Here is a 23503-nt window from a genome sequence, read left to right on the forward strand (position 1 = left end):
TTCCGTCTAATAATAATGCTTGCCATATATGTCCTTTGGCCAAGTAAAGTCGCCTACCTTTTGGTACTAGTACCATATCTTCTGTCAAACCATTTGATATTATTCATTGTGATATTTGGCGTCGATATCGATTTCCTTCTATTTCTGGTGCTCATTATTTTCTTACCATTGTTGATGACTATACTCGTTTTACTTGGATCTTTTTAATGCACCATAAAGCTGAAGTCCAATCACTCATTAAACAATTTTTTAGCTATGCTATCACTCAATTTGATTCTCGCATTAAAACTTTCCGTAGTGATAGTGGTAGTGAATTCTTATCCCTTCGATCCTTTTTTAATGATAATGGTGTTGTTTTCCAACATTCTTGTGTTTACATGCCCCAACAAAATGGGGTTGTGGAACGTAAACATCGACACATTCTTCAAGTGGCTCGTGCCCTCAAATTTCAAGCACACCTCCCTTCTCAATTTTGGGGGGAGTGTGCGCTTACCGCAGTCCACATCATCAACCGCTTACCTTCTCCCATTCTTTCTTTCAAAACTCCCTTTGAACTTCTTTATTCAAAACCTCCTTCTTTCTCCCACCTACTTGTTTTTGGCTGTTTAGCTTATGCTACTAACGTTCATCCCGCTCATAAATTCAATCACCGTGCCATTCAGTCCATTTTCATCGGTAATCCCATCGGTCAAAAGGCCTACAAGTTGTTTGATTTATCCCGTAAGAAGTTCTTTACTAGCCGCGACGTCAAATTTCATGAGCATATTTTCCCCTATTCCACTCTGCCCAGTTCTGTGGTCTCATCATTGGGCCACCAACCGGGCCCAATTCCCTTGCCCCCTGACCCATTCACTTCATCCTCTGACTTTGCCTTTCCCTTCTCTCCATCTACATCGCATTCTCCCAGTCCCCTTGTTTCTTCGTCCTTATCTCCAGCCACTGATCCCTCATCTTTCACCCCCACCGCCTCCACCGCCCTTTCTCCGTACTTATTCTTGTCATTATTCGACGAAACCTCCTGTCACCGACTCTGTCCTCCTCGGTCCGTCCCACTCTCCTTTGCCAATTTCTCCTTTTCCTCTGGCGTCGGTCTCTACCCCAGTGCCACCGTCGCTACTCCCGCCGTTTCCTTCCCCTCTCCCCACACCTGCCGTGCCCATTCCTGACCATATATTCAACCCTCTACCCGCTCCTGAACCCATACCCGATCAGGCTCCCCTCCGTCGATCCGGCCGCCTGACACGTCCCCCGGACCGCCTCACCTACCATGTCTATTCCACCGTTCCCTCGGCCCAATCGTCTTCTTTGTTACCTGGTCCAACCAAAGGTACCCGCTACCCCTTGGCCAATTATGTTTCCTATCATTGGTATTTGCTGCAGCACCTCGCTTTCACAGCCAAGCTCAGCCACGTTCCCGAGCCCCGCACCTATTCTGAGGCTGCTGGTTATCCTGAATGGCAAGCTGCTATGCTTTCCGAATTACAGGCTCTTCAGGCCAACAGAACTTGGACACTGACTCCTCTTCCGGCCGGTAAGGTCCCTATTGGCTGTCGTTGGGTTTATAAGGTGAAGCACAAAGCAGACGGTTCCGTTGAACGGTATAAAGCCCGTTTGGTTGCTAAGGGTTTTACTCAGTTGGAGGGAGTCGAATATCAAGAGACTTTTTCCCCTACTGCCAAAATCATTACTGTCAGTTGTTTGTTGGCTTTGGCTTCTGCTCGTGGTTGGCAATTGTATCAATTGGATGTGAACAATGCATTCCTCCATGGTGATTTGACGGAAGAAATTTACATGTCTCCTCCGCCGGGTCTTCGGCGACAGGGGGAGGAGCATCTGGTATGTCGATTACACAAGTCTTTATATGGTTTGAAGCAAGCTTCACGCCAGTGGTTTGAGAAATTTTCTGATGCTATACGGTCATCCGAGTACGTCTAATCTAAAGTTGATTATTCATTGTTCACTAGAAAGCATGGGGATTCATTTATTGCACTTTTGATTTATGTGGACGACATATTGATTACCGGGAATGACCTGGAGACTATTGTTGCACTTAAAACTTTCTTACGTAGTCAATTTCATCTCAAAGACCTTGGAGACTTGAAGTATTTTCTTGGTATTGAAGTTTTGACTTCTAAACGAGGAATTTTTATATGCCAACGAAAATATGCTCTGGAGATTATTGAAGACGCACGGTTACTAGGAGCTGCACCTGTAGATACTCCTATGGAGAAAGGTTTAAAGTTGTCTGATCATAGTGATTTGCTCAAAGACTCCGGAAAGTACAGAAGGTTAATTGGCAGGCTTATATATCTCACTGTTTCTCGACCTGACATCACTTATGCAGTCCATGTCCTAAGCCGATTCATGAACCAACCTAGAAAAATGCATTGGGAGGCAGCATTGAGAGTGGTGCGTTATCTAAAAGGTGCCCTTGGACAAGGTCTGTTCTTTTCTTCCATTAATGATCTGAAGTTAAGAGCTTATTGTGACTCTGATTGGGCGGGGTGTCCCTTCACTAGAAGATCTACCACCGGATACTGTGTCTTTCTTGGACCTTCTTTGATTTCTTGGAGGTCAAAGCGTCAAAAAACAGTATCTTTATCTTCAGCAGAGGCGGAATATCGTGCCATGACAGGAACATGTTGCTAGTTGACTTGGTTACGTTATCTGCTTAGAGATCTGGGCCTATCTCTTCGTGAACCAGCCTCGCTATTTTGTGATAACAAGGCTGCACTACACATTGCGGCCAATCCAGTATTCCATGAGCGAACTAGACACATTGAGATGGATTGCCACTACATTAGAGACAAAATTCTAGATGGCTCTGTGGCCACGAGGTATGTGAATTCTGCTTAATTATCAGCTTGCTTATGTTCTTACTAAACCTTTGGGGAAAGATATCTTTGTTCCTATGATTCGCAAGTTGGAAGTGCAAGACATCCACTCTCCAACTTGAGGGGGAGTGTAAGGAAACTAATCTGTCATATCTTCTATATTAAAACTGATTGTCCTAGATGGTAGTTGTATAATAGCTGTAGCTTTCCTTCTATGTAATATAGGTAGTAAACTGGTTCCTAACTTGCAGGAACTAATTGTAATCACACTTGTATAAAGGAAACGATTCTGTATCAATGAAAATTATCTCTTCAGCCTATTGGTTTCTCATTTTTTCAGGTCAGACATAACTCTGTAAGCATACTTCAACAAAGACCTAGGATCAGATTTCACATAGATATGAGGACAATAATGACAGGAACTTACCAACTAACTTCAGTATATCCCTATATCCATACTGCAAAACAAAAAAAGAAAAAGAAAAAGAAAACGAAACAATAAAAGATCAATTATCCATGAGCATGGATAATTAAACATAATCTCCTAGTTTGCATACCAGTTCTTACCACGATCTGACATCATAAGTTTTGATGTTCCTTTTGAAGAGGTGTAAATAGGTGAGTCTAACCTCAGAAAAAGAATCAGAGAAATACTTTGAATCTCTGTGTTTTATCTTCTTTAAGACTAAATCCACTTCCATCACTACACCAAAAACTGCATCACACAACACTAATCACACAACAGAACAGAAATTGTCTGTTGTATGTTTAAGTGAACTCTATTGTACAATGGTACTAGTGATGTTCTGTTGTGTGAATGTCAACAAAGTGATAACTTTTTTCTCAGAACTACATTGCACAACACAATTAAGTATTGTCCGTTGTCTGAGTCTTAAAAAAATTAGCGGCAGATTTCCCTCCACTCTCGAGTCATAATTCCCTTCAGATGGTATGAAATTTGGGCTACTAGGTACAACGGTATAGCTATTTCTGTTGTATGATTGAAAGCTGGGCGCCAAATTTTGAGGAAACTCGCTTGAATTTCTTGGTTGCAAATTCTACTAGGTATACCTAGTGCAAGACGCAGAAATTGCACAACGGATTTTAGCCATTCTGTTGTCTGAACTAGAAACATAGGCGGTAAATTTTTGAGCCAAAATGAAGCAGGCGGCATGTTTCCCTCCATGTTTTGGCATTTGTTTTCAGTAGTACACTCTTACGACAGTTTATTACGTTTCTATTATGGGAGTGACTTTCAGAATTAATTGAGGTTTAAAGCCTATTCCACATTGTGTCCAAAAGAAAAAAAGAAAGAAAGCGAAAGTGCGAAACCTACCCTCTCGACCCTCTGTCTCAACATCAGTTTCTAGCCTCCACGAAACCGAGCCTCTCTCTCTCTCTCTCTCTCTCTCTCTCTCTCTCTCTCTCTCTCTCTCTCTCTCTCTCTCTCTCTCTCTCTCTCTCTCTCTCTCTCTCTCTCTCTCTCTCGAGCAGCTCTCATTCGCTCCTCTCTTTCCTCCACCACTCGTCTCTTCTTCATCTTCTGATTCTCTCGCTCTTCTTCTTCTTCTTCTTCTTCTTCTTCTGCACTCAGAACCCATCACCACCGTCCGATTCTCCGACCATCCGGCCACCCCCTCTGCTGCAACAGCCGATCATTACTCCCTACCGCTTCCACCCACTTCGCCAAGCGCTTCTCCTCCCTCTCCCCGCACGTTGTCGCCACTCCGTTAACCCCCTCGCCGTCAGGTACTCTTCTCTCTCCATCTCAAAACCCTAGATTTTCCCCTTTTTCCTAATGCTTCATTGTTTTGATTGAGTGGGTTTTCGTCGGCGTAGTGTTCTCTGCTATGGAATTAGGGGTTGAGTCTAGCTATCGTCATCGCCGTCAGAGACCTTGATGTGCAGAAACAGATTCATTCTGCAACAACATTTTTGGGTTTTGGCATAGTCTCCATCGAAGACCTCGACTCGTTCTCCAGCTCATTCCGGGGCTGTTGAAGGCTTTCTCTTTGTCGTTAAGAAGTAATAGTTTCGATTTCTTTGTTCTTGTTTTGGAAGTAACCCTCTATTACATCGTGTTAATTCCAAGTTGGAAGTGATTGATGTTCTAGATTATGTATTGATTGTTGCCTAAATTGGATGCAGACACCACAGAAATCTTCAAGGGGTAAGCAAACTGTGAATTTCTTTTATTACTTGATGTGATTGATGTTTTCATGTAAATCTCTCTGTCTTTTTGTAGAGACAAACAAAATTTCCAGGAGTTAAATATGGTGTGGACTTTGTTGCCTACCGCCATCATCCAGCTCTAGTTCACTCTGAATATGCGGTGATTGTATTGTCAGAGGAACATAGTGATGGAAATAAGCTACTGACGGACTGGTTAGAGATTCATTGTGCTACTCGTCTTTGTGGAGGTGTTGCAAAGACATTGTTAGTTCTTTATATCAGCAGAAATGGTCAGAGTGTGGACTCCCCATCAAGTGTGGAGAGATTTACTGTTGAAGAGCGTACTATTAAAACATGGAAGTCAGAACAATGCCGTGTTGACGATAGATTAGTTCAAAGTGAAAAGGGAACCGAATTGGAGCAACTCGGTGCTGATATATTCTCCTGCTGTATTCACTCTACCGGTACTTTAAATTCCACTCACCTAATTAAATCTCTCAGCTGACACTCACTTATTTTTCAACAATGTGGATATTTTAGTCATTAATTTTGTTTGAGAATCTGTTTATTCTGTTCATTTTCCTCAGCCTCAGAACCTCTTGACATAGATGATTCTGAATAGATGTTGAATGACGATGAGCTCTTTTTCAACACTATGGCAGAGGATGGAAGCGATGAGGAGGTGGGCTTTTGCTACTCTAATTTGTAACATTAGAGAGCACCTGATTGTATCTTAATGGATTGATATATTGGAGCTTTTATATATTATGCTTCTGGTGGGGAAACTCAAGAATTCTCTATGGATAAGTACTAAAGTGAATATATAGGTTTGTAAGTTTGTGTGTGTTCTTACATGTGTGCCTAACCATCAGCAATCGAATTAGTTCGAATGGCGTTGCTAGAGTATGATTAAACTCTGGATTTTATTTATTTGAAGTCCTTCATGTTCTTGCTTGTATGTGGCTATTTTTGGATATCAGTGATCCAATATTTTTCTATTGTTTTGCCTGATTTTATACTTTATAGATTTACTCTCAATCTTCACAGGTAGCTGAAAAATTAACGATTATGAATGAAGAATGTTTAGATGAAGAATATACCAATGACTATGATGAAGAAGAAGAGGAAAACCACTATGCTTCTCGTGCCATATCGAAGATGCAACCCAGGTAGGGTTTTTACTTAAATCAGTTCTTCAAGATCGATCATTATCTTCAACTATTGGTATTCTTAAACTGACCATCTCAGTGAAAAAGTTACAGGAGAGTTTTATATATGCTCACATATTGAGCTTTCTGGGATCTCTTGCAGGAGGTCTAGTGTGTCCAAGGCTTACTGGGATGATGAGATGGGCATGGCTGTCATATTTCCAAAGGGTAGAATTTGGAGGACCATGGGAATCTCTCGTAATGGCAAGCTCTATATCTCCATTGAGGAAGTTTTGTAAGTGCAAAGAGAACTTCTTTTTGTTGTGATTCTTGCTTTGATTACATCCTTTTCTTTTCTTTTTTGGTGGGATTCTCTGGCAAATTACTAGGATTTTAAACTTTATGAAAAATAGGGGATATAGATTTGACTGGAAAGAGCTGGACTTGTTCATTCTTCATACAACTGATTTCATTGACTTATTGAGAGATTAAATTTTGAACATTTTGTTTATAGCTTAAAGTTTTTCCTTTCAAACTTCCATGGTGTATGTGGCCTTTTAGTTGTTTCCTTTTCAATGGTTTTTGTTGTAGTTATCATTTTGAGGTCAACGAAATTTTAATGTGAGCTACAATTGACCTGCCCTAAAGAAAAATTTGGGACTGTCAAATATATTTAGTAGGTGCTTTGTGTACATGAAAGCTCTAATTTTATTCACTACCTTCTAGCCCTTCCTTGCATGTCATGATACTGAACTATTAGTATATTGTAACAATCCTTTTATAGGTATTTGGTTGAAATAGGGGCTTTGCTTCTCTTGGATGGTAGTGATACTAGTATTTCCTTGGAAGATATATATACAAAGGTTTCAGATGGAAAGAATAAGTTAATGATACTTGACCTTTTGGTTACTTGTTTGGTAGCAATATAGTCTTGCTCATATTTCCAGGAAATTTCAATACTTGTCATCTTGAGGCCTCATTTTGTTTCTTCAAAAGCAGTATATTAGTTTTCATACTTGACCTTTTGGTTACTTGTCTCACACCCAGCAAGGAATGCTGTCCGCCTTTTTGGTGAAGTTTTAATTGATGTGTGTTTTGTTTTGGAGTTTGTGTTATGATTAATGGAGTTGAGAGGAAACTATACTGAAGCTATGTTTTAGTTCATTTAGAATTCTGGAGTCTAGTGCTTTTTGTTGCGGATAGTTGATTAGGTTGTCAGCAATTTACCCCAAAGGTAGTTTCTTGACACCTACTGTGTCTTTCTTTCTTTGTTTTTTTTGTCTACTGAGCATAGAAAATCTGATCAGTTTGTCAACGTCAGATTTAAGGAGATATAAGACGTCATAGATTTGTATAAACTGCTTGTTAAGAGGATCTCATTTCTGTAGCCTTTACTTTTATGTCATCATACAATATACATACTAGTAAAATGCAAACTAAGAGAAGAGGTAGAAGTCTGTCAAGAACAAATTAGTTATTGCTATTCTAGTACCTAGTACCTCTCTGTCTTATTTGAGATAATTGCTCTATCCTTACTTTTGTTATACTTGCTAATTATTATCTCTGTCTTTGCTATGCGAAGAGGGGAATGGAGGAGATGGTGAGTACTTAAAGTACTTGGCTTATACAATCATAAGTCTGACTTATCTATGTTTGTCTTCTTGCAGTAATGGAGATAGGGCTTCAAATACAAATGCAGTAGAATCTACTGGAAAAGAAAAGGAGAGATTTGATCTACAAAAAGCACTTTTGGCTGCTCTTTTCAATGCTCCTGAGAGACCCAAGGAGCCGGAGCTAGAAAGACCTCAGGAGCCGGAGCTACCAAAAAAAAGAATAGTAAAGATCAAGCAAGGGTCATTGGGAGATCAAGCATGGACTACAAAGCTATACTTTCTTTCATCATGCAAAACTTAGGAAACTTAAAAGCTTCTTAGTCTATGATATGTATGAATGCTAGCTTTAGCAATGTTCCTTAAATTCAATATTTGATGAATTGATGTATCACAATGCTTTTGGTACAAATATTGATCATTTGATGGTTTGCATTCAATTTGTCATCCAATTGATCACTATTATATCCATTCAGAATTTGGGTATTCACACAACGCATTCATAGCTATCACACAATGGATTTTAATAAGTAATATCGTCTAGTTTTAATCTCATACAATAGAAAAGACTAGAACTCAGTTGTCCTAGTCTAAATCACACAACAGCTATACTACAAAACCATTGTATGAAAGTCTCAACCCACAACGGCAAAAAAGCAAATTCTGTTGTGTGAACTGCTGCGCATGGGTGCGTCTGGCATCTGTCGAGTTCTTGGACAACGGTTTTAAGAAATATACGTCGACTGATTTTGTATCATACAACGGTGAATTCACCGTCGTCTGATTTTTCATCAGACAACATCGAGATAGACGACGGTGAGTCTTCAAATCAGACGACGTTTTTTCACCGTCGTGTGATGCAGTTTTTGGTGTAGTGCATATTGATCATCTATCTCTGCTTTTCCAATGAACTTTGATTTATCCCAATGCCCATTCCTCCAATGAGGAATTGATCCATTGATCTAAAAGAACACTTTTGTTGATGCCTCAGGTGTCAATCCAACCAAATATCTCCCAGTTGATGGATCATTCTCACTTTTCTAGGAAGTCATGACATTCTTTGTTCTAGATTTACTATCGAATCCTAGCATTTGTTCAAGTAAGATTGTATTGCTAGGGTTATAAGAAAAGATTGTTTGGCTGAATGAATAATTGTATTGAATCGTGCAACATATATACAAGTCACCTACTGTACCTATGTGGTTCTCCAACCAGTTAGGAGGCCAGTAAGGAAAGAAAGCTATTACAATTACAATTGGAATCAAATGCTATACAGACTATCCTAACGAATCAAAAACTTAATACAATATATTCTTTCATATCAAGACAATCCTAATTCAATACTGCAAGATTTACTTTCCAACACTCCCCCTTAAGTTGGAGAGTGTATATCAATAACTCCCAACTTGCACATGAGCTGCTTGAACTTTTCTTTTCCCAAAGCTTTTGTAAACACATCTGCTAATTGTTTTGAAGAAATCACAAATCGTGTAACAACTTCACCTTTAACAATTTTGTCCCGAATAAAATGACAATCCATTTCAATATGCCTAGTTCTCTCATGAAACACAAGATTCTTAGCAATGTGTAATGCAGCCTGATTATCACAATGTAACACAGCAGGACTTGGAATGGGCATATGCAAATTAGTCAATAAATAGCGTAGCCAAGTAAGCTCACAACAAGTACCTGCCATTGCTCTGTATTCAGCTTCTGCACTTGATAAAGACATAGTCTTTTGCCTCTTGGTCCTCCACGAAATTAAAGAATCTCCTAGGAACACACAATAACCAGTAGTAGAGCGGCAGGTAATAGGACAACCCGCCCAATCAGAGTCACAGAACGCCTTCAGGTTTAAAGAGTTATTGGCATGGAGAAGTAAACCTTGACCAGGAGATGACTTCAAGTAACGAACAACTCGCAGGGCAGCAGTCATATGTTGCAAGCAAGGTTCATGCATAAACTGGCTAAGAATATGTACTGAGTACGTGATGTCGGGTCTAGTAATGGTCAAATAAATCAGCCGACCAACTAGTCGCCGATATGAGGCAGGATCTTTGAGTAATTCTCCTTTGTCTGAAAGCTTGGATTCTTCCATGGGAAACTCAACCAGCTTAGCACCCAAGTAGCCGCTATCTTTGATAATTTCCAAGGCATATTTGCGTTGAGATATGTAGATGCCTTTCTTGGAACGAGCTACCTCAATGCCAAGGAAGAATTTCATATCACCAAGGTCCTTGATGCGAAAACGAATATGGAGGAACTGTTTCAGAGCACTAATAGACTCCATATTGTTTCCTGTTATCAGAATGTCATCCACATAGATTAACAATACAGTGAGAGATGTACCATGCTTGCAGACGAACAAAGAATAATCAGCTTTAGACTGAGAGAAATCAGCAGCAAGAATGGCCTCTGTGAACTTAGAAAACCATTGACGAGAGGCTTGTTTCAGTCCATACAATGACTTGTGAAGGCGACACACTAGATTCTCCCCCTGTCGCCGAAGACCCAGAGGAGGAGACATGTAAATTTCCTCTAATAAATCACCATTCAAAAAAGCATTATTGACATTGAGTTGATGTAAGGACCAATTGAGACTGGCAGCAACAGCAAGAATGCAACGGACAGTGATCATTTTGGCAGTAGGAGAAAAAGTATCGTGATAGTCGATACCTGCGGTCTGAGTAAAACCTCGAGCAACAAGACAAGCCTTATAGCGCTCGACGGAGCCGTTAGCCTTGCGCTTGACTCGATACACCCATTTACAGCTGATCGGGCGTTTTCCAGGAGGCAGAGGAACAAGACTCCATGTCTGATTATCAATAAGAGCTTGAAGCTCAGAATTCATAGCTTCCTGCCATTTGGGATCAACGGAGGCAAGCTCATAAGAAGTCGGCTCCTCATCCCGACTAACATGAGCAATATAACTGAGGTGAGCAGGAGAATACCGATCATACGAAATGTAGTGACAAAGGGGATACCGAGTACCTGGTGTGGGACTGGACGAGGCCAAGGACAATTGATGTGGAGGCAAAATCACCAGTGAGCAAACGTAGTCCTTGAGGCGGACGTTGGCTTGTCGAGAGCGCTGAGAACGATGAAGTGGCTCAGCTGGAACAAGTGGAAGAGGATCAGAGGGAAAAGCAACGCCGGGTTCGACATCAACCAAAGGCTGGTCGGGTAAATCGACGGAGGAATTGGAATGAGGAGGAGAAGACGAAGGGGAGGAGACCGAAGAAGAACCGTGCGACCCAGGTGGAGGAGAAGAGGGCGGTGCAATCAGCGGTGCTGGGGCTGGAGGGCGGCGAACATATGTTTTGATAGTGGAGGGTAGCGGCGGGTTGGGTGGAGGAGAGGGAGATGGATTGGGTGGAGGAGAGGGCGGTGGATTGGGTGGTGGAGTATGTGGTGGTGAAGATGGAGACGGCGTGGGCTCTGAATTGGGGAAAAGAGAAGGACCCGTTGGGGAAGAAGAAGGATTGAAGAAAGGGTCAGAGATTAAAGGAAGAGGAATGGACTGGGCCTTTGGGTGTGGTTCGATTGGGCTGGTGGTTGGCAAATGGTGGAATTTATCTTCAAGAAAAATAACATCCCTATTAGTGAAAATTTTTCGGGTCTCAATGTCGTAGAGTGTGTAAGCCTTCTGTCCCATGGGATAACCCAGAAAAATGCATTTGGTAGCACGAGGAGAAGATTTTGAAGACGGATTGGGAATGGTTGCGAAAGCAAGACACCCAAATACTCACATTCGAGAATAATCAGGAAGTTTATTATGAAGAATTTCAAAAGGTGTTTTCCGTTGAAGCAGCAAGGTGGGGAGACAATTGATGATATATACGGCAGTGAGGACACATTCTCCCCAAAAATTAATGGGTAGATGTGACTGAAAATGAAGGGCACAAGCAGTTTCAAGGATATGTCTATGTTTCTACTCAACGACACCATTTTGCTGCGGTGTATAGACACAAGAATGTTGAAAAAGAACACCTTCTTCAAGAAAGAAATTTTGTAATGAAAGAAATTCAGCCCCATTATCTGAACGAAGTTGTTGAACTTTTGTGTTGAATTGAGTGTTGACATAATTTAAAAAACGATGGATTAAAGGTTATGTTTCACTTTTGTGTCGCATTAAGAAAATCCATGAAAATCTGGAAAAATCATCCACAATAGTCAAGAAATAATGAGCACCGGAAAGGGAAGAGATTTTATAACGTCCCCAAATATCACAATGAATAAGGGAAAAACACTTCGAAGTTGAAATTGAACTAGAAGGAAACGGTTGGCGAGTTTGTTTCGCCAATGGACAAACGTCACATTTATGATTAGAATCAAAATTAAAATGGAGAGAACTATTAGCTAAAAATTGGAGACGAGCAGAGGAAAGGTGACCCAAACGACGATGCCAAAGATCAGAAGATATGATAAGATTGCAAGTGAAGTAAGATGAAGGAGAAGTTGAAGCCAACGCCACAAGGTAGTAGAGGTTACCACGTCGCTTACCCACACCAATCATCGTCCTCATAGCCAAGTCCTGTAAAATACACCAAGATGGAAAAAATGTCACTGAACAAGATAAATCATCGGTTGTTTTACCAACAGACATAAGATCAACTCTAAAACTTGGCACACAGAGGACATCATTTAATTGAAAAGAATCATTAAGTCGAATTGATCCAGTCATAGTAATTCCAGCCGTGTCTCCACTAGGTAAAGAAACAGGTGCCAAAGAAGGATGCTTAATATTTATCAATGATGTAGGAGAAGAAGTAATATGATGAGTTGCCCCGCTGTCGAGTATCCAACGATTTGGAGCAACATGTAACAAACCTGTAGCATATTCAGTTGCAGAAGCAGCATTGGCTTGAGGGATTTGTGGTGTAGGAGTCAAGGCAGCTATTACTTGTTTGTACTGATCCTCAGTAAGATAAGGAAGCATTCCTTGAAGTTCCTTGAATGTTGGGTTAGCATCAACATGATTAGCAGAGGGACTTCCTTGACGTTGTCTTGCAGAATTAGCTTCCTTAGGTCCTTTGTAGAGACGATGACCAGGAGAAAAACCATGCTTTTTATGGCAAGTTGCTTCAGTATGATAATCCTTGCCACAATAAGTGCAATGCTTGATTGGGGCACGAGGACGAAAATTGCTTACTTGGGTATTGCCTTGATTCCCTTGCATCTGAGGTTGTGATCTAAAGTCGCTGCATACTGCCATTGCTGCGGTGTTGGATGGGGCAATAAGAGAGGAACCAAGTTCCCGTTGCTTTTCTTCTTGGACGAGGGAAGCATAAGCTTGTCTCATGGAGGGCAAGGGGTTCATCAACAAAATCTGTCCACGAGTAGCAGCATAAGACTCATTTAAACCCATAACAAATTGCATAAACTTACTGCGATCATTTTGCGCTCCACAAGTGCAAGTGGCAGTGTTGTATGAAGCAAGCTCGTCCCATAAGCCTTTTAGCTTTGTGTAGTACGCTGCAATAGATGATTGACCTTGTTGAATAAGGTAAATGTCTCTTTGAACTTGAAATATGCGAGGGGCGTTGCCCAACGCGAATCTCTCTCGCATGTCTTCCCAAACAGTATGTGATGTGGTGCAGCAAAGCACTGAATCTTGAAGCTCGGGTTCAAGAGAGTTGAGAATCCATGAAAGCACCATGTCATTGCATCTCTGCCATAGTGCATGTTCATCAGGTTTCTTTTCTGCAGAGGGTTCTTTAATGGTTCTGTTGATGAAGCCGATTTTATTCTTGGCACTCAGGGATATCTTCATAGCGCGACACCATGAGTTATAATTGTCACTTGATAATTTTTTAGAGACAAGCAGAAGACCGGGATGGTCTGAATGATGAAGGAACAGCGGATTGGCAGTTTCATCAGAGGAAGTGTTGCAGGTGCCAATCCCACTATTAGGAGTTTCAGAGAAAAACTCGTCACCAATTGCCATTGAAAAGAAGTTGCGAGGCTGCTACTAAATAGCAGAAGAGGCTGCTTGTAATTAGCAGAAAAATTGGAATGGAGAGGCTGCTAGTGATGGCAGAGAGAAGAAGAAGAGCCAGGAATTATTCCTGCTCTGATACCATATAAGAAAAGATTGTTTGGCTGAATGTTGAATCGTGCAACATATATACAAGTCACCTACTGTACCTTTGTGGTTCTCCAACAAGTTAGGAGGCCAGTAAGGAAAGAAAGCTATTACAATTACAATTGGAATCAAATGCTATACAGACTATCCTAACGAATCAAAAACTGAATACAATATATTCTTGCATATCAAGACAATCCCAATACAATACTGCAAGATTTACTTTCCAACAAGGGTGACTGAAACTATCCCATAATTGAACTCCTCCGACTTTATCTTCGACATAAAAGATTTCTTTGTCTGAAAGATATGCAACAACTGCAATGGGGTTGGAAAAACCAAAATTGAATGATATATCATTACAATGCCTAATGATCATAGATATGAAATCTTTACATTAAAACCAAATATATAAGAACCTGATTAAGCAAATTTAATGCATAGAATGAAGTATAGGACGTGTCAACAATGTAAACAGAGTAATTATTGCTTCAATTTCATGAAGCAGTAGACTTATAAAAGAATGTAACTTCCAATGAGCAATGAGGCTAGTAGTAAATTTATGTAGTTACAGCTATGTGCAAAAGATAAAAAATGAAGAATTGGATTCAATGAAGCTTAATCAATGATGATCCTCTAAATACTGAAATTTTTCCTGTAACTAAGTGGAGTAACGAAGAACTTGCTTAGATAATCAAAGAGCGGACCGAATGAATGGTGAAAGCAGATGGTGTCAAATATCAAAATTTATTATGGAATCTGATATCCTGACTCATCGCAGCATATTCTGGAAAGGGACATTTCTCCAAAAAAAATATGAAGCCAATGATACGGAACAGATAAATAAAGCATTTAGATATAACTTTAGCTTACTTGATCTTAGATGATCTGAGTTGAACAAATAAATGATAGTTTGTTGTTAACTGACACACAAGTTTAGGATGCTTTATGTCTGTCATAGGTTCCACTAAAATAAGAATAATGCCAGTATATTACAGACAATTGTATGAAGAACCTAATATTGTATAAACTGAAGACTTGTAATTACTTTAAATCAAAAGTAGTGGGAATAACTTTTGCATCTTTCCCCTTCTTTTTCTTCTTGTCAGCCTTGCCAGAAGATCCAACACAAAGATATGACATACTTGCAGGAATTTGTCCAAGTACTGCACCATCAAAACTGACAGTGGCCATTTCCTGCGCAATAAGTAGAAGTCACAATAAAAAAAATAGTTCAGCATAGATAGGAAAGTCACACCAGGAGGTTGAGAATATTTTACCTCAAGCTGTGGACAGTCGACTTTACTCCTATGCAAAGTCGTATGAATGTCATGAGTGTAGCCACCCAGCTGAAATGCAAAGTAAGAGAACATGATGTATAGGGTGTTTGAGCCCAAAAGTAATTTTGGCAAGATCCTTTAGTGGATTTAGCATAGCGGGCCGATACCTGCGGCCCAAAAATACGCCTACTTGGGTTTGGGTTACAGCTTCGCCCATTCCGTAATCCATGAGGAAAACGAAACCTTACTGGAGTCAAGTAGCAGAGATTGAATAGGAAACTTCAATTAATAATCCTTTTGATGGCAAGGAACAGTCAAAACCCTAGTTATAAATACTAGGTTTCAAGGATAAAACAAAGACCTCTCTCGAATCAATCAATCCCAGCGATTACAAAGCCTCCCTGGAGCAAACCTTCAACCTTGTTGAAACTCGGTGACCGCACGCCAGTCCTAGTCTCCCCACGAGCCGACTGTCAGCATCACCAGATCAACCCGGCGACCGTGCTTCCAGTCCTAGTCTCCTCGCGAGCCGACTGCCAGTACTACTACCACCGATACAACCAGCGAAGTAAGGGTAACGCCCTCGCAACCCAGCGAAGCTAAAGTCACGCTTTAGCAAAACCCGTGCTTTCTCCAAACTTCCCAGTGATTGCTCTACTCAACCTACAATGTTGAGTATCGATTCGGTGACGCGAAGAGATCACATCCAAAGTCCTTATCCGTAAGGCAGGAAGTCCTTTCTCGGAAGGCTAGAGAAGAACCTTGTGGCGAGGTTGGTGCTCTCCTCGTCCACAATGCTTGAAGAAGAAGTCAGGTCAAGGGACTCCCCCGACGACTACACCCCACGGTGCTGGCACGCCTGCACACACGCTCAAAAGAGACAGTTTGCAAGCCAACTGATTTTGGAGCCAAACATAGGGTTTGGGGTTTAGTCCACAGTTCCGATTTCCAGCAAATTTAATCTATACAGTTCTTGAAATACCCTAAGAACACTCACCAATTTCCAAGGGCTTCTTGCCCTCTCTTGATTCAGAATTACTGCCAGTAAGTGATGCTACTGTCCTAGATGATGAGTCCAAATGCGGGTTCGCCTTTACAACTCCCATTCTCCCAGTAGTCCAATGCAATCAATTCTCGACAACCAAAAACCATACAGTAATCGTTAAAATCACAGTGGTCAAACAACACATTCCATGATTCATAATGCCCAGTAACATTGACACTCACATTGTTATACGAAACAAGTCAAACAACATACTATTACAAATTTACAATAAGATAGATATCAGCTAATTAAAAGAAACGCAATTGTAGTAAACCTTTTAACTTTGGAATCTTTATTTAAGAACTGAACTCTAAAATCGAAGTCTAATCTAAAATGGCAGAGTTGATTACTTACAATCTAATCTAAATGAAACTCCTATACAAGTAAATGACCCTCAATGCTGTAGTTAAGGAGCAAACCATGGAATGAATTTGCTAATCAGTCTTCATTATTCATTTTATTGGTTCTATTTTTACATGAAATCAAGGTTTATCAATGCCAAAGTAGAAATTTTCAATTTTCAATACGCAATCAAACCCCAAATCTGACAACACTTCATTGGCCTTGCAATACATTTTCAGCTACCATACTCGTTACTTGGTTAGCAGTGACTACTATATGGCTGCTATGCAATCTTACTAATTCTACAAAACCAAAACAAAAAATGTGTCCAGAATACACGATTCAATATTTATCTGTCCATTATCGATTTATCTCAATCTAGAACCCTGTTTATCATCATGAAAAAAAAAATGGACGGAGGTACATGATCAGGTACCAGGTTAAATTGGGTTGCAACCCGTTAAAGTGAGTCAGAACTTCTGACTTCTGAGAAAGCATTTACTTGGTGACTTTACGTGGGATATCAGAAGAAAGTCAAAGAAGAAAACCCATTCGTGCAGCAGATCGTGCCCTGAATAAAGAAATTACATATAAAACAACCATTTGAGCTTATAAATGATCAGAAGAACCTCAAAAAAAAAAAAAAAAGCAATGAGCCAAAGCCAAGAGTGAGTTGGCAGAGCTACGAACGAACAAAATACAGCAAATAGCCACAAAATCTGTGGAAAACATGAACAATAAGCATTTTGGTCGCTGGAGGTATCAAATGAAAAACTTTTGCATAAAAGAATCCAGCAGTATACAACCTTATCTGAGAGTCTACAGATAACAACACTAAATTAGTTGCCTATCATTTTTGCAATAGGGTCTAGGCTCTTCAGTGAAAAACAGAAAGAACTAAAAGGAAAATCGACTCAGCCAAATCGTACATTGCGACATTAAGCCTTAAAACATTCTTCTAGGTGACTCCTTCACAGCAAGAATCTCCGACTTTGGATTGGCAAAGCTTTTGAGAACAGACCAGACTCGAACCGCAACGGTAATCAGGGGGAACAAGAGGGTATGTGGCAACTGAATGGTTCAAAGATACCTATCACAGTAAAGGTGGATGTTTACAGCTACGGCATTTTGCTATTAGAGGTTATTTGCTGCAGAAATCATCTTGAAGAACATGCTGACAATGAAGATAATATGATACTAGCTGATTGGGCCTATGATTGCTACCAAATGAAATTGCATCTGTTAGTAGAGAACGATCATGAGGCGATGAACGACGTCACAAATGTGGAGAAATGCGTGATGATCGCATTGTGGTGCATTCAAGAGGATCCAACACTGAGACCCGCCATGAAGAAAGTCATACTGATGCTTGAAGGAATTGCCGAAGTCTCATCTCCGCCAGTTCCATCCTCATTTACATACTCAACTTAAGTGAGTAAAACTTTACTTGTGTTTCTTCATCAAGGAGTCAAAACCATCCAACTTAGTCATTCTGATATATCAATGTCTCAGTACAAAACATTGTTTCGTAAGAGTTTCCAATGTTCATTCAACAGTCATTGTTCACTGAGAGATAAAATCATGTATGCACTTTGAGATAGAAATCCCTAATATCACAGAAACACCATGACCATTTGCATTGAACCAATTTTTCACCACAACTGCAAGCAAACGAGTTTCACCTTTCGATTCTGTCAACAGGACCCAGTACTTCATTTGGTTTGCACAGAATCAAAACAAAATGCATCATTCAATTGAAAGAGTCATTTTCACAAACACATAGAGGGCAACAGCTATCCCCAAAACCCATTTCATTAAGATCTTCAAAACCAGATTTCTCAATCTAAATAAGCACAAAACCAAATCTACATCAAATTATAAATACCAAAGCAGAGTGGATCAATAATCTAAGCCCTCTCGCCTCTGATTCTCCTCGCAAGCTGAATATCCTTGGGCATAATAGTAACCCTCTTCGCATGAATAGCACAGAGATTCGTATCCTCGAAAAGCCCCACCAGGTACGCCTCCGCTGCCTCCTGAAGCGCCGCCACGGCGCTGCTCTGGAATCGGAGATCAGTCTTGAAATCCTGTGCAATCTCCCTGACAAGCCTCTGGAACGGAAGCTTTCGGATCAGAAGCTCCGTGCTCTTCTGGTACTTCCTGATCTCTCTCAGCGCCACCGTTCCCGGCCTGAACCGGTGAGGCTTCTTCACTCCTCCGGTCGCCGGAGCCGACTTCCTGGCAGCCTTGGTCGCCAGCTGTTTTCTCGGCGCCTTTCCTCCGGTGGACTTGCGAGCGGTCTGCTTGGTACGAGCCATAGTGAACAAGAAGAAGGATTAGGGTTAGGGTTTTGGGAATTTCGGGTTTAAGCGATTGGAATTTCAATCGTGGATTTGGGGAAGAAATGGGGAGTTGTATTTATAGGGGTGTTGGTACGGAGAAGCGGGAGGTTTGAAATTTTTGGTGAATATGGAGCGTTGATTTGGTTAATTTTAGTTTTGGACGGTATAGATTTGTTTTTGTTGTGAACTATAGGGATTGCGATCCGCGTGCTCTGGAACTCGCGAATGGGATTGCTTTGTTAAAGCGGGGAGTTTTAGAAGTTTGAGTCGCGTTGGTTCTCCCACTCGGTTCTGTTCATATGAGGTCTTAGATATGTTTAGGCCCAAATGTTTGTGTGATAAGCCTAAAAGAAAAGCTTTTTGGGATCACAAGATACACAAAATGACATTTAAAAAAAAAATGGCCCAAAATGCACATTCAATTGTTACGTTCAATTCTTTTTCTCGCAAAACTATGAAAGATAGGGGGAAAAAATTGACAAATTGAGGTCTAAAAAAAGGGATGGGTGATGGGTTTCAGGGTGTAGTGATCCTCTTTTTTTATGAGAGAGTAGGCGCCTCACGGCTCGCGTAAAAGTCACTACCAAAAAATTAATATCGCATAATTTTCCTTAATTAAAAAATATATATTAAATTTTTAGAAAAAATAAAAATTTAATAAATATGTTCACGAATTTTTGTTTTTTTGTTTTTAAAAGAAGATAATAGGGTTTTTGTCTATTTATCTCATTTTTAGAGATTTTTTTTCTCACTTACCCCATTAAGTTTTTTTAATTCTCTCTTACCAAAAACACTCTAAGGAGGTCTTCTCTAATACACCATTAAGATTTTTTTTTTTTTATATATTTTTTTAATACCATTTTACCCTCACCCCTTTGTTATTAGGTTTTAGTTTTTTTTTTATTTCTATTCTTTAAGATTGATAGATTATGATTTAGAGTTTTGGATGCCTATATAAACACCATCATGCTTTGTATTAGAATGAGTTTATGATATCAAATTTAATAAAATGAGAAATTTTTCTCAAATTCTCTAGTAGACTCCAAATTTATCTTTTTAGAATTTATTACTTTTAAACCCAAGTTACTTCTAACTGCATGTCTGCATCATAATGGCGAGCTAACAAAAGTCATATAACTAGAGATGGCAGCAAGTAATTGACCATGAGCATTACGAAGCACACCTACTGTACCTCCTGTTGACCTGTTCCTGTATGGACTACGTGGCCTCAAAGAAACTCATATAAGCTGTGTTTCTTTGCATAATAATCAAACTTAATGGTGGGACATGCCATACTTCCGTGTAGTCTTTTTCCTCCATGCATCGAAAATGCAGCTTCCAAGAAGTTGTATATAACATTGAAAAAGACTTCTCAACCATAAAGCATATGCCCAGTGTAAAGCATGCCCAGTTTTAATTTGATTCATTGATGTCATTGTTGATCATGACCAGGTCGACCTTACCAGGATCAATTCAATTAGCTAAAAACTGAAGAAAAGTCTTCAGTTTTAACTCTAGTGCTAAAACCATTAATTTAAGCCCTTGACAAACCTACACCATACATCAATACTAGTTTGATCAATCTGTACGTAGCCAAATAATTGCTTCATCCTCTAGCTTCTTTCCTGTGTGTAAATGGCTTTTCATCTTCTATACCTTCTTTGCTTCATCGTTCTCGCGCTTCTTCTTTGTTCCACCATGGCTCAAACGTCGAAAAACATATCTTTAGGCTCATCCCTCACTGCACAAAACGACGATAACTCCTCCTGGCCATCCCCATCTGGTAAGTTTGCTTTTGGTTTTCGACAGATTGAGAAAGATGGTTTCTTACTAGCCATCTGGTTCGATAAAATACCAGAGAAAACAATCGTGTGGTCAGCCAATAGGGACAGCCTTGTGCCACAAGGATCAAAAGTTGAGCTCACCAGTGGTCGCCGATTTGTGCTCAATGATGCAAAGGGCAGTCAAATATGGTCTGCCAATTCTTCTAGTACCGGAGTTTCCTATGCAGCTATGCTCGACACCGGAAATTTTGTGCTGGCTAACCGAAACTCCACCTACTTGTGGGAGAGTTTTGATCACCCAACTGACACAATGCTTCCCACACAGAGTCTACAACAAAGTGGCAAACTTTTTGCTCGCTTCACGGTGACAAATTACTCGACAGGTAGATTCATTTTTTCACTACAACCTGATGGAAATCTCATGCTTTACACGACAAATTTCCCTCAAGATTCTGCCAATTTCGCATATTGGTCAGTCAAAAATACTGAAATTGGATTTCAAGTCATCTTCAATCAGTCTGGCCTTATTTACCTTACATCGGAGAATGGGACAATACTTAATACAATATCAGGCAACCCCATTGCAACGCAAGATTTCTACCAGCGAGCAACACTCGACTACGATGGAGTTTTGAGGCACTATGTTTACCCTAAAAGCAGCAGTACAAGCGAGGAAAGGTGGCCTATGGCTTGGTCTACTTCTTCTTTCATACCGCCAAATATCTCTTTGTCAATTGTCGAAAAGGTAGGAAGCGGTGGGTGTGGGTTCAACAGCTTGTATAGGGTTGATAATACTTGTGCATGTCCAAAGGGTTACAGTTTTATTGATCCAAATGATGAGCTCAAAGGATGCAAACAGGACTTCGTTCCACAAAGCTGCAACGCACCGGCGGATGATTTTGACTTTCAAAAGGTGCCAAACACAAATTTTCCGCTTTTGGATTATGAGCAAATTCAAGGGTCTGAGGATTCGTGCAGACAGAGTTGCCTAGAGGATTGCTTTTGTGCTGTTGCCATTTTCAATAACGCCAGCAAGTGTTTTAAAAAGGGACTCCCTTTTAAGAATGCTATGCTTGATTCTAGTGATCGTGGGACGATAGCACTTGTCAAATTTAGGAAACACAATTCTACTTCAAAAAAGAAAGATGATTCAATTTTGATCATTGTTGGATCAGTGCTCCTTAGTAGCTTGGGGATACTGAACTTCATCTTACCTCTGATCACATATGTGGTTGTTTCTCGAATGTATTCTAGAAAAGCTGTGGCGGTTCCTCCTAATTACCAAGGCATGAACTTGAAGTATTTCACTTATGAGGAGCTAAAAGAAGCTACGCGTGAGTTCAAGGAAGAACTAGGCCACGGTGCTTCTGCGACAGTTTTCAAAGGAGTTTTAGCATGTGACGAGGGAAAATGTGTTGCAGTCAAAATTTTAGACGCGAAGCAGGTTAGAGAAAGTGATTTGGAATTCAATGCTGAAGTGAGAGCAATTGGGAGAACAAATCACAGGAATTTAGTCCAACTACTTGGATATTGCAACGAGGAGCAGCACCGAATTCTTGTGTATGAGTTTATGAGCAACGGTACTCTAGCAAGCTTCCTTTTCGGAGAGACAAGGCCAAATTGGTACCAAAGAAGGCAAATTGCATTGGGTATTGCCAGAGGGCTCTTGTATTTGCATGAGGAGTGCAGCAACCAAATTGTACATTGCGACATTAAGCCTCAAAACATTCTTCTAGACGACTCATTCACAGCAAGGATCTCCGATTTTGGATTAGCCAAGCTTTTGAGACTGGACCAGACTCGAACTATTACAGGAATTAGGGGAACAAAAGGGTATGTGGCACCCGAATGGTTCAAGAACTTACCTATCACAGCAAAGGTGGATGTCTACAGCTTTGGTATTTTGTTGTTAGAAATCATTTGCTGCAGGAAGAAATTCGACGAAGAAGCAGAAGATCAAGATCAAATAATACTTGCTGACTGGGCATACGACTGCTATAAGCATAAGAAACTACATCTTTTGTTGGAGAAAAATGATGAGGCAATTAAAGACGTCAAGATGATGGAGAAGTACGTGATGATCGCAATGTGGTGCATTCAGGAAAATCCATCACTGAGACCTACCATGAAGAAAACCATTCATATGCTTGAAGGAACTGTCGAAGTCCCAAAACCACCAGATCAATCTCTTACAAGTTCTATACTTTTTGACACTGCACATTAGTTTGTGATCGATTCAAATTATTACAATAATGTTTGGCAATGCATGTATAATAGTTTTGGGATTACTGTTTGAGATTTCTCAATGCATGACAATCTATTAGTACAATTGAAAGAATACATTCTTCTGCTTTTCTTCATTTTTCATATAACTCTTTCATGGCATCACGAGCCAGGTTCTGATCGGGACCGGAATTCATGGTCGAAGTACCGGAATCTTTATAGGCTCTAGATCCTGATAATCATCTCGCTGTGTTCGTTATGGTGCTAAGTGTAAGCGGTGGTTTTCGACGTTTTCTCATAAATTGCTCTGAACTTATCGGTGTGGTGCTAAGAATAATAATAATAATAAAGCTTTAATCCATCCTCGCGGAATTTCTCATAAATTGCTCTGAACTTATCGGTTTCACTCCTTAAGGAATCCTCAAACTCTTGGAGATCGTAGATAGTGATTTCATGAATTCATATTCATCATACATAAACGTTTATCCTCAACTTCAATCTTCAATTCATCCTCCAGCTCCTTTTTGACCAAGGAATAACAATTCTTTACTTTTGTGGAATGGAACTTCACACACACATTCATTGAACAAAAAAAAAAGAACTTTAACGGTGCTCGGTGGCAATCAAAGACTAGGAAT

At 40.2% G+C, this 23503-nt stretch overlaps 2 protein-coding genes across 2 annotated transcripts; one reads left to right on the forward strand and one right to left on the reverse strand.

Annotated features, from left to right (window-relative positions):
- Window positions 1–18310: 18310 nt before the first annotated feature.
- Window positions 18311–18918, reverse strand: LOC112165446 (histone H3.2). Its single transcript, XM_024301951.2, has one exon. The coding sequence runs from the start codon at window positions 18832–18834 to the stop codon at window positions 18424–18426; it is 411 nt and encodes a 136-aa protein (XP_024157719.1). The 5' UTR covers window positions 18835–18918; the 3' UTR covers window positions 18311–18423.
- A 1392-nt stretch (window positions 18919–20310) lies between these two features.
- LOC112165443 (G-type lectin S-receptor-like serine/threonine-protein kinase LECRK3) lies at window positions 20311–23024 on the forward strand. The gene has a single exon (XM_024301948.2). It carries the CDS (start codon window positions 20494–20496, stop codon window positions 22864–22866), a length of 2373 nt encoding a protein of 790 aa, XP_024157716.1. The 5' UTR covers window positions 20311–20493; the 3' UTR covers window positions 22867–23024.
- Window positions 23025–23503: the final 479 nt, after the last annotated feature.

This window comes from Rosa chinensis, chromosome 5 (genome assembly GCF_002994745.2).
Source record: "Rosa chinensis cultivar Old Blush chromosome 5, RchiOBHm-V2, whole genome shotgun sequence".
Classification (NCBI taxonomy): Eukaryota; Viridiplantae; Streptophyta; class Magnoliopsida; order Rosales; family Rosaceae; genus Rosa; species Rosa chinensis.